The sequence below is a fragment of the Monopterus albus genome, unplaced genomic scaffold (genome assembly GCF_001952655.1).
Source record: "Monopterus albus unplaced genomic scaffold, M_albus_1.0 scaffold11.1, whole genome shotgun sequence".
Lineage (NCBI taxonomy): Eukaryota > Metazoa > Chordata > Actinopteri > Synbranchiformes > Synbranchidae > Monopterus > Monopterus albus.
The window spans coordinates 228,060-238,200 of NW_018127891.1; the positions used below are offsets into that span (position 1 = coordinate 228,060).

Sequence of the window (10,141 nt, forward strand, 5' to 3'; positions counted from 1 at the left end):
GTAACTACCAAAAAGCTCTAAAATTTCTTAATTTAAAAAGGCTGAATTACTAATTCAGTCTATAGAAGACACCTCTGATACTAGTTGAAGGCAATAATCACCTCAACCCCCCTAAGTTATCACCGCTTTTAAGGGGTACCTATAATTCTGTTCAGGCCATTTTAGAGGATCTGTGTAAAATAAGCAATAATTCACCTTTTTTGTTTGTTTTCTATGGCAGATAAAAGACTGGTGTGCATGACAAAGTAGTATTATCTTCATCCCTGGGTAGTTCTCCAGTGGCTGTAGAGTTACAGTATCTATTACATATTTAATTTTGTGGGTTTTTTTTGTTAGTTTTTTTGTTGTTACACACAGATTTCATGAAATCTAGTTCAGCGGGGCTCCACATATGTTAGGCCCATTACAAAAAGTCCTCTGTTTTTTTAGCCATAGTTTTACTTTGATGGTATTGGTATTAGCTCACTCTTTAATATTATGGTATTTATATATACAAACATGAGCTTAATTTTTTCCTGACAAATGATTTCCATTGTGGGATTAATACTGTGAAAGCCAGTTTCATAGAGTAAAAGTAATCATTTATGACATGACAAAAAACTAAGCGAGAAATATGTTGCCCTTATGGCTATTTAAAAAAAAATCACTGGAGCTGTTAAAATACAAGGTATTCAGATGTTTAACGTGCTGTGAAGCCTGGTGAATGCTGAATAATTTGTAGACAGGAAATCAGTATACTTTGACACAATCATCCTGATCTTTGATCGGTAATCTATCTTCTCGGCACTGTGTTTCAGCGCTGTGGTGATAATACATTGCTGGCGGCCAGCACAATACCCTATGCATGACACCAGTTCTGCAGCACAGAATGCTTAGCAATGCTAGCCACATCCAATCAAGATATTGTTCCACAACCCCACGGAGGTTACCAAGTAGGGGAACTGAGCAAAGGCGCTTTATTTGTAATGAGATGCAGTGGATCGCAGAGTGGGATAGAAAGAGAACAAGATAGAGGAGGAGAAATGGAGCAAAATCTGGAATGGAACAGGACCTGGTGAGGTAGTAACAGAGGACTGCAGGATCAGCATTAAGAGCTGGCAAAATCGATTCTGGATGAATGAGAAAATAGATTTGGAAATGACACAAAGGTAAAAGTGACAATGGCAGGTTTGACAGGAAGGAGGGAAAGCTGGAAAAAGTACAGAAAAAGAGTTGTCACTTTTAAATGACTGAAAACCACAGGAGGAAGTGACAGACTATCAAAAGTGTAAAGGGGCACAGCAACTGCAGAAAACTAGGTGCCATTCAAGAATATTACACAAAAGCTTTTCTGGGGTTTATCTTTTACTCTTCAAGAGTTTTTTTTGTATTTAAGTTTAGTTTTTGAAGTTGATTTATAGAACTTTGAGATCTGGAGCAGTGTCATCGTTTATGAATTCATTTATGCATTTTTTATTCATCTATTTGTTTCATTTCTGACTCCTGTGAGGTTATCTTGTTTGGATGAGTGAATGAGAAAGTCTACAGAAAAAAAAACTAATGTCAGTTTGTCCGTCTGCCTCCCTGGCCCTGGCTTGCTCTCTCTTTCATCCTTCCATTTACTCTCTTTTTACACCTCAGGCAAAAGGGAGGTTTCTCTCCTCATTAACCTCTTAGCCCCTCTCCAGCTCACCTCAGGCTAGCCCTACCTTAAGCTGCACTCATTACTGCTGAATCAAGCTGAGAAGACAGAAGCAGATAAAGTAAGAGAGAGGAGATTGTCATAATGGGTGACAGAGAGGGGAAGGAGAGCGACATCTGCAAACAGAAACATTAAAGAAAGGCAGAGAGAGGAAGTGATTTGCTTTAGTGTTGTTAAATGAAAAGAGGACAAAAGAGACAGAGATGAATGACAAAGACAGAGAACCCATTAGAGAACGCGGGAGTTTTTTCTATGGAGTCTCACTGGACATGACTGATTTTTTGGACCACATTTCTGATTCAAAGTTCAGAAATCCCTACAAACATATTATAAATTAATGACTTGCTGCTTAAACTTCAACAGTTATCTATATGAATAGATGCAAAAGTACTCTTGATGATAATGAAACACCCTTTTTTCCCAAACGGTCTGTTTCTTGCTGCCATTTTGTTTCAGAATATATGGGATATGTGGATAATTAGTGGCATAAGGAATGGCCTTGATGTACAATCATTAAGATTTTTTAATTAGTAGTGGATGGTCTGTCGTAGCACTCACTCCCAGACTGAGTGAAAAGAGCAGAACTCAGCAACAAAAACCTCATCATGGCTAGAAGGCAACCCAAAGATGCTAAGTAAGGCACTGATATGACATGAAACATGACCGGGTGATCCAACACCAGCCTGTGCTAATAAAGCAATTATACTGATGGGTTTTTTTGTGTGTGTGTCATTGTACTTCAGTAGCCTGTGTCAGTGACTTGCATCTAGAACTCTGAAGTGTTGCAGTGATAGAAAAATTTGATGAAGTGGTAAATTAAAATGAATGAAAAATAGCAGTTACATTTTGAAAGCCATAAAATAGTGTGTGTGTGTGTGTGTGTGTGTGTGTTAGGCAGCAGACATGATTAAATTCTATTATCTATTACAACTCAGCTCATGGCTTTGATCTGGCTTCAAGGCCGCACACTGACGTGCTCAGTCTCCATTTGCTTCTTAAAAGGTGACTCTGCCTGTATTGTGTTTCATCATTCACTTCCTAACCATCATTCTTTGCCTAAGTGGAAACACATCAATGTATATATGCCTGTGTATGCACCACATACACTTAGCCACATGTTCATCTTTTGGTCAAAGCAATTAGCAGCCTTGACCAAGATTGGCAACTGTACATTTGGGCCCTCTAAGGGAGAAAACTTTTTTTTTTCTCTGTTTTACCTTCACCCATCTCTTGGCACGCTGTTCTTGTCATCTCCTCTTCAGATTCAGATGTGTTTTCTCAATTTCAAGGTACTTTACAAGCATAGCATGTTGCCTCAGCAGCAATCCACAGCAAAAACAACTGTGTACTCCAAGTTGATGTAACAACATCAGCTTGTGTGACACTAATAGCAAGGGCTGTTTCAACAGTGAAAATGAAACAAATTAATAGGTTATGGTTAATAAATCAATTTTTATGAATTAGAAATTCAAGGCCTGTTCCTTCCTGACTTTTTTCTTAGTTGAGAAAGTTTACAGAGAATGAAAACAAATTCAATTACAACAGGTGCAGCTTTAATGTCAGTTGAATCCAGTCATCTTCTTCTGACTTGCCATTCTCTTTTTTTCCTTCTCATCTTCTTCATGTCAATCAAGCATCCTAACCCCCAACCCTTTACCTTCTTGCCCACCAACCCAACAATCACTTTTGATAATCCCCTACATAAATCTCTCATTTAATTCTGAACTCCTTCAATCTGTAGGTGCCCACTTTTCTTGGAGCACAGGAGCTCACATCACAATTTCCTCTCAATCTTCTCTCTTTCTTTCCTTCCTTATTGCATATCTTCCTCTTTTGCTTTTCCCTTCGTCTTTCTGCTTGCTTGCACCTCTTGGGATAACATAATTTGGAGAACAAGCTTTTTGAGGTCAAAGGCTCTTGCTTGCCCCCCCTCCATCCCTTTCTCCTTTATTCCTTCTCAGTGGTGTCCTCCGAGGGACAGTGATTACAACCAAGTGACTGCCGCCTCTGCTATGACAATTAATGTGTGGAGCTTAAAGATGGAACAGGGTAAGAGGAAAAAGGTGCCTGTGCCCACATCTCCATACATTACCATACTAAACAGCCTGGTGAGGTGCCTCAAACCAACTAGTAGCTCAACAGCAGACACTTCAGGGACAAGTTCCCTAGCCAGACGCACTCCAAGTCAGACACGTTTGCATAAACTGCCAGAAAAGAACTGCGAGGTGTCCTTCTGTGTTTGCCCTTAGACACCAGCATCTGATATTATAGTTCAAGTCTGCTTTATATTATTTTAATTGGGTGTTAAATTACTGTTAGTTCAGCCCAGACACTCAAGGTGTCTCCATAACTTTGGCTGTGGGTGCAAAGGCTAAAGCATATATCCTTACTTCCCAAATATGAGTATAACCCTATACCAACACACAGGTGAATCTTTTTAAAGATGTACATGTGTGTTCTAAATAGTTTGCTGAAAAGTATGTTTAAGTTGCAACTCATCTAATCTAATTAGCCTTACTGTTCCTCCCCTGATGAGTAATGATGCACTCAGTGGCATTGTAGCCGGTCACTCACACTCACCCATGCATCATGACCCCATCATATCGCAGCTGTGTTCAACTACAACAAACTCCAGTCACTGTGACTCTAAAAATGTGTCATACTCAAGGAAGCAAAAGAAAAAAAGAATAACGACTCTAGTTTGCTTCAACTGTACCATGACAGCTCAGCGAAGGCTGTTAACAGAGTACAAGACAGACTACAAGTAAATGGTCATTCACCAAATTCATGAAACATGGAGAGGATGAGAAAGGACTGGGCTCATTAAGACAAAAATGAATTACTGTACAATAACTGGTTGCTGCTGCAAAAAGAGCCTTTACTTAAAAAGAAATTAAAAACTGAGGGTAAAAACAGAAATTCTACAAAAGGTCAGAGTTCTAAGATTACTACTATAATTAGTGTTACCTTTGAAGAAGATGAGGTCTTCCTCTGGAGAAAAAAAAACTCCTGCTCTTCTGTGAGAAATGGGAGGGGGGGGCTCAAAAAGCTCAGAGTATCCGTGGCTCATTGTATTTTACCAAATCTTAGAGCCTGTCCTGTCCATTGTGTTTCAGTATTATTAAACATTTCCCACTTGCCTCGGTTTGTTTTCTGCATTACTTTGCCTTTAGTTACACATTTATTTCTAAGCTTAAAACTTAAACATGAACTTTCCTACACCCATTGTTCACTCAGTTAGTTAGTCTATAGTACTTTTCTTACTCTATTTTCCAGTTCTACCAACTAGTGTTTTCCTCCAGTATACAGCCTGAAATGAGGGTCCACTATTGGTCATTGAAAATTGTTTTGTGGCTTCACCAAGTTTCCAGTACTGTTAATGTTGCATCAGTGTGCTTGTTCAGGTTCTTCTCAGCAGTGTTGCCATTTGGACAAAACCAGATACTGGGATGACAATGCTTTTAGATAAAAAATAAATTAAAAACAGTAAATTGATGAAAATTTGAAAACATCATGCCAGACTTAACAGCCATGATAAAATAAAGAGAGAACTTCATATACAGTTGTACTAACCATAAAATATTGTGAAATGAACACCCGATACACTGTATACATGCAAAGATATTCTAGACAAAAAATTAGAAAATTTGTTTTATATTTAGGCTAGAAATTAACAGTTTATTCCAGTTTTGGCATCTCAAACAATTTGTTATGATAAAACAAATCTAGAGAGCACTCAGAGAGTGCAAACCTCCGCCAAGGTATTTCACTGTCCCCATAATATCGTTACACCTAAAAGCAATGTTCCTATGATAGTCTGACCATTATAATATGATTCCTTGACCATGAAAACCTACCCCTAGCACCTGGAATCACAATGATATCATTATTAGTTTGAAGGTTAGTCATGAAAAACGATATTTCAGTAATTATGGTTTTCTTCAGGATGTAGCTCAATAACTTTGAAGATGCATCAAATCTGCTGGCATCCTACTAAGTCAGCAGAGTTTCAGCCAGAATCAGATCTTAGTTGCAAGTCTGTAGCATTATTATTTGTCTCATAGTAGAGAGTTGTCTATGAGCCCTATAAATGTGAACATTCTGGAATAGCAGGTCCGGAATATTAATTGGATCCAGATAATACTTTGGTGTGTGGTAGGGGTTATGTAGATGTTAAAGTGTGATTTTTATCCAAGCATTGTAGGCTCTGAGACAACAGGCAGGAGTAGGCAAGAGACATCTCAAAAAGGCTAGCAACTCCTTCTGAATGCTGAGCAACATATGGAGGTCCCACAGTATAACACCAACATCAAATTGAGAATATACCAAAGCTGTGTACTGTCCACCCTACTCTATGGGTCAGAATGCTGGAGGATGACAGAGATAGACCTTATTATGCTGTCAACTTTCCATACAAACAACCTCCACAAAATCCTGCAGATCTTCTGGTCTCAAACCATCTCCAATCAACAGCTGCTCAAACAGTGCAATCAAGAGAACATAGAGAATATCATCGTGAAAAGGCGATGGAAATGGTGAAGAGAGAAAGGTGACATCACTTCTTTACATCGGATGCCTGAAGGAAGATTCAGGAGAGGCGGGCCAAAGAACACTGCATCATACAGTTGAAGAAGAGCTCAAGGCTTGGAAACACACCTGGGGCAGTATTGAAAGAATGGCCCAGACCAAACAGGATTGGTGGGCCTTTGTTGCTGCCCTACAGGGCATACAGGGAAGTAGGTATTGTAGGCATTACGTAAACCAGAAATAATAAAATTGGCCTTATCTCAAAATGTCAAATACCTCTACATTGGCAGAGGTAAAAATCAACCTTCCTCATTTTATAAAACTTTCCTGTGGCTCAAACCTGGTTCATTGAAGCTGAAGGTAACTATGCATGTGGTTATTCACCATTGTGACCGCCAGTAACCTTTTGTTCAACTGTACTGTTTTATGTAAGCCTAAAACCATCCAGGATTTTTGTAAACACATTAAAATAAATATTGAGTATTTGCTCAGTAGTTTCTGCCAGACAGATCTTCATTTCACTTACAGCTTTTTCACACAAAAGTTATGGCAGTGTTACCTTGACTTTTTGAACACAATGGAGCACAAAACTAAGCTACCCCAACAACATTCTTGTTCCTCCCATTCAATCACAAGGCTGGGGTCCCTAGCAGGGAGGTCTGGAGCCTCAGCATACTATTTTGGCTTCACTTTTGCATTCAGTGAGAGGATGTGCTGTCACAGAGTATACATGCTCTGTGCTTCATACACTGTGCAGATACAGTATTGACAGAATGCACCTCTAGGATATTCTTCTACAGTAGAGAAGCACAGCACATACAGTATTGTGACAGAAATTCAAAGTGGCACTGTGTTTTTACATATGAGCAATATCTAGTTATGTGCTGCATGTGTAAATTAAATTTCTACTTTTAATTAAAATGCACCATTATTTCCTCATGCCGATGCATGCCAGTGCTTCCAAAATTAAGAAATTTTCCTCTGCTTCACCTGCTTCCACTGTGCTCAAGATGTCATCCAGTGTGATGGAAGCTGGTGAGGTCTGAGAGTAATTGGCTTTGTCAAGTAAGAGTCAAAATGCAAATTCATGTCAACATTTTTGAAGGTGCCTCCACTTTTATTGAATAACTCAGAACAACAGAGTACAAACAAACTGCAACTTGTGACAGGTCTATAAATATTACCCAGGAGTATACAGAAACCCAGCTGAATTTCTGATTGCAATCATGAATCCTATTAATGAAGCTTTGCAACTGCATATACTGTATCTCTTGTTTAGATCAGAGTTTTTAAGTGTCATACAGAAGCAATGTTTCTACGCTAATGTGGAAGCTGTACAATAACTGTGTCAGTGCAAATACTGTATGTTCAAACAAGGAGGCAGAGGATGACATGGTGATTAGAGCAACAGCACACCATGCTGTGCTAGTCTTAATTGTTTTGTAGAAACAAATGGGATACGCACTTACACTAGTATAGGGAGTAACTTGGAGTTCAGTGTCTTTCTCAAGGACACTTCAACATGTGGACTGGTGAAGCCTGAAACCAACCCTTTGGTTAGAAGACAGTCTATCTATCTATCTATCTACTCTGACCATGAATCATTAATTTTGTATAAGCAGGCTAAAAAGTAATATTTAAAGATTACGGCCTAATAAGCCAACATTTAACAGTGTGAGCTCCTTATTCTCCACTCTGTAAAATATAATTAATAGTGAATTGTAAGTATTTACAAACCAAATCACACACACTGCACAAAACTAATGTTGAACTTTGATTATCTGACTCATTTATCAGTCCTGTGCTTTCTCAGTTCTCGCCTGTTCATCTTTCTTTATAACCCCACTGTATTTATTTTAATTCTATCCAAATATCATTATTCAGTAAGAGTGCACTTTGCAGTAATAAAGCATTAATTGGTTATTCAGGGACTAAGGAATGAAATGTATCAGTCAAAAATGACCAATATGGCAGCTGATATGTACAGCATTAGGACTGACCCGGTGGGCATAGCATAAAGTCCAAAGTGATGATGCAATATGACTGTAATGAACTGACAAATCTGAGGGAAGTATGCATGAATTTGGCAATTAGGTTTTCTGGGAGTTACAGCTATTTGTGTGTTAGCTGGTGTTTGTGTTGGTTTCTATCTTTCAAGCAAGATGGATAGCTTACAAAATGAGATCTTCACTACAGGCAACTGTTTCTCACACTTTTAGGAGAGTACTTGACACACAGCACACTAACATATTTATAAATGACTCATTAGTAAATCTTCATAAATATAAATTGCCTTCCTAAATGGGTTTATGTTGTCTACCATATTTTCTGCAGTGCTGTTGCAGTCTTCTCTGGCACTCCAGCCAGTTCACCCAGTCTAACCAGAACGTAGTTTTCTAGCTGTTTTAACAACCTTCTCCTTTGGCCTGACAATATTCATTTTTTAGCATTTGAGTAACATGTGCTCGTCAGCAGCGCAGCCTGCCGTTCTGCCTCGTCCTCATTTCATTCAGCATCTCTGAAACCCGCGCATCAGAGCCCATATGGTTCTACCTGCTCCTCACTCGCCCCCTCCTCTATCCCTGTAGTTATTATGCTTGTCTGTAACCCTGTGGACTGTTTTTCTCGGAGTACTGCAGCAACACCGAACTAGCTATAAATCACATTGCATTATCACCGCGCCGTGTTTCGCTCGCGCTTAGCCCGCCCACCTCGCGCTTCTGATTGGCCAGTAATACTCGTTGGTCGGTCTTTACAAACGGGACATCGGTGCAATCGTATATCCCGCCTCCTTCTTGTGGGTCTGTGATTGGGAGAAAGGGACTCTCCTTGAACTGTCAATCATGCGCTTTCCTGTGCGCCTCGCATTCACTGCTGCTGCCTGCGACGCGCAGAGTGCGGAGCGACGAGACGCGCTGCATACCAACAGAGACATACAGGAGCGGGCTAATTACAGCGTAAGTGACGACTTGCGACTGGTCGGGACCCACAGATCCCATCCTGTTCACTGTCAAAAAAAAAAACATTTATGTCAAGTCACTGGACAGTTTAAATCTTACATTTTTTTCCCATGCATTTTGCAAAATATTTTCTCTTTTCTTCGAGGCACTGAAAGCCAAACTAAGTGTTTGGTATATTTGTTTTTCCTGCTCTAATATTTTTTCTGGTTGAACGATTCTATACGGGAGAAGATAAACAGCCCTCTCCGCATCTCTCTCCGACGGGGGTCATCAAAAGGAAAAGTCAAGTGGATAAGAATGCTGTTATCGTCCGGTCACATGTAGAAGCGTTGGACTACTGCTGCTGACAATCATCTACTGGCTCGTTTTTATACACAGATTCCCCGCAACGGTACCAGAAAAGAGGAATATCAAGGCATTTGGCTTCAAAAACAAGCAGAAAATCAATCAGAACTCCATCATGGGCTGCCCCCTCTTGCGGAACGCGTTTGCTGGTTTGATGCTGGTTCTGCTGTCGAAATGTAAGTTCTTTCGAGCTACTTTAGTGATGTGACGGTTTTGTGCTGCTGCACCTCTACGCATGTATCTTAGCCTTTCATTTTCTGAAAACAGTTGTGGATGCGAATACTAATGATGATTGGGGGTGGGGGGGTCTACCTGCTTGTGAATCACGCGTCTGCTGTGCCACTGCGCTCCAGCTTTCCATTTGCACACACACAGATAGAAATGTAGAGATGTTGTGCGTGTGTGCGTGCCCGTGTGTGTGCGTGAGCGCGTGCCTGTGAACGCAGCGCCAGGTTCGTCTCTAAGCCAACCTCGTGGCTCAGTGTAAGCAACGAGCGATGCATGTTAAGATGTTTTCTATGGGAAAAATAGACTCCCATCCCTAGTCTTCTGTGAACATTCCTTTACGTGACATGAATGGTCTGGTATCCCAGCAGGCGACGCACCACTAGTGCAAAGGGGGGGGGGA

The 10,141-nt window shown here is 40.1% G+C and overlaps 1 protein-coding gene across 1 annotated transcript in view; it reads left to right on the forward strand.

Annotated features, from left to right (window-relative positions):
• Positions 1-8,797: 8,797 nt before the first annotated feature.
• Positions 8,798-10,141, forward strand: part of iglon5 (IgLON family member 5) — a 98,448-nt gene continuing 97,104 nt past the window's right edge. Inside the window, 1 exon segment of the mRNA XM_020590168.1 lies at positions 8,798-9,689. Coding sequence (XP_020445824.1) covers positions 9,629-9,689 — 61 coding nt within the window. The 5' untranslated portion in view covers positions 8,798-9,628.